We start from the raw sequence: 1646 nt of genomic DNA on the forward strand, positions 1-1646 counted from the left end.
AGCATTACCAACACAATGATTTTGAGGCCTTGCAGTTTTGAGTAGTGTACCACTTCGACATTTTGTGCAGTCATTATTTGCATTACATTCAAGGCAATAACTTATCCCACAGGCTTTATTAAGGAGAGATTCAAAGAAAGAGAGAGATTAAGTGTAATTCAATGAACAGGAGTTGCATGACTTACCATAACAGACACCACTACTATCAGGTTCCCAATCATTTAAACATCTCTGTACACAGAATGCTCTATCAGTATCAGTATCACTGGTACCATGTGAGTCTTTTCCTCCTCCTCTTGCTCTCTTATGATGACCTCCACCTTCTCCTACATCATCTATACAAATAAACTGTTAACTTGACTAAACAATGATGCTGCACAAAGCATGCTAAGTGAGCATGCAAAAAAGCACACTTGGATTTTAGAGTAACACAACACAGTATTATGTATATGTATCAGATAAACTATAAACATCAAAAATGCTCTCCTAGCCATTATTGACAAATACTCTGCACTATGATACAGGGTAATACAGGGTCTTTTTGACCAGATTTTTGAGCAACTTTAAAATCTACCAACAAGAAGCTGACATTATGCCAAAAATTTTAAAAGAAACAAATCACAGATCTACCTAGTGATCCAATGACACTCTGTGGTACTGTTGAATTTGGATCAACAAGGAATTTGCAACCTGATTGACATGATCCTGTGCTACCTGATGGACATGATTCTATGGAAAAAGTTAACACAATAAGTTCACACTTGCCAGTTGAATAAACCATCATTGTATCAAATGCATTCATAAGACAATTAAAAATTGTTCACAGCATGCATGTGGACTAACATAATATACTATGCACAAAAGAACTAAGTATTGCTTACCCACACATTGGCAGCTGTTGGTAAGATTATTCAAAGTGTATCCAATCTCACATTCAGTTAATGCACAAACTATTTCAATATAATAATAGTTATTCTAGCATTATTCAGTAATTACCACTACAGTTATCACCACTGAATTCTTGGGTACATTCACACTCATTCCCATTCATAGGATTAGGGATTCCATTATTAGGACAGCTAGTATTAGGAAGACACTGTCCTTTATATCTTGCATAAGTACAGTGCAAACACTCTGAAGCAGATAAACAATGATTACAATACTGTGGACAATCTATCAGAGAAGGAATAAAGGTACATTCTATGATAAAAAATGTTCTAATAGTTATGAATAACTTATTGAATACTATATCTGTTATAGGTTATGCTTGCAGATAACATAATGCTGCTTCTGTTTGCTTTCTTACCTGTTCCTGATACACAAGAATCTTCAGCATCCACACATTCATAACATGAAGAACTCTCTTCGCTGAACCAAAAATCACTGATAGATAATAATAATAATCCACTGTTGCACTGTACAGTGTATCGTCCATTAGTACCAGCCATAGTTTCATAAGATATTGATCCAAAAGAGAGTGTACTCCTGTTATCTGAATACTCTAGACAGTTAATGATTGCTCTAGTGAGGTTGTATCCTTCAGTTGAATTGATAGCAGATACTAGGTAGCTGGTATCAGACACTGTACAACCATTACTGCTACTCTCTCCTTCTCCATGACTAGTCGCAGAAGCGATACACACCAA

General features: G+C 35.7%; 1 protein-coding gene across 1 annotated transcript; it reads right to left on the reverse strand.

The window, feature by feature from the left end:
* Positions 1–8: 8 nt before the first annotated feature.
* Positions 9–1640, reverse strand: LOC109592439 (neurogenic locus notch homolog protein 1-like; the record flags this gene model as incomplete). Its single annotated transcript, XM_020007873.1, has 6 exons — positions 1307–1640; positions 997–1173; positions 882–950; positions 631–729; positions 186–335; positions 9–113 (listed from the first exon to the last, which is right to left on the reverse strand). Coding segments are annotated over exons 1-6 (742 nt in total), but the record flags the coding sequence as incomplete, so codon positions are not given.
* Positions 1641–1646: the final 6 nt, after the last annotated feature.

Source organism: Amphimedon queenslandica, unplaced genomic scaffold (genome assembly GCF_000090795.2).
Source record: "Amphimedon queenslandica unplaced genomic scaffold, v1.1 AMPQUscaffold_5221_Cont22806, whole genome shotgun sequence".
Taxonomy (NCBI): domain Eukaryota; kingdom Metazoa; phylum Porifera; class Demospongiae; order Haplosclerida; family Niphatidae; genus Amphimedon; species Amphimedon queenslandica.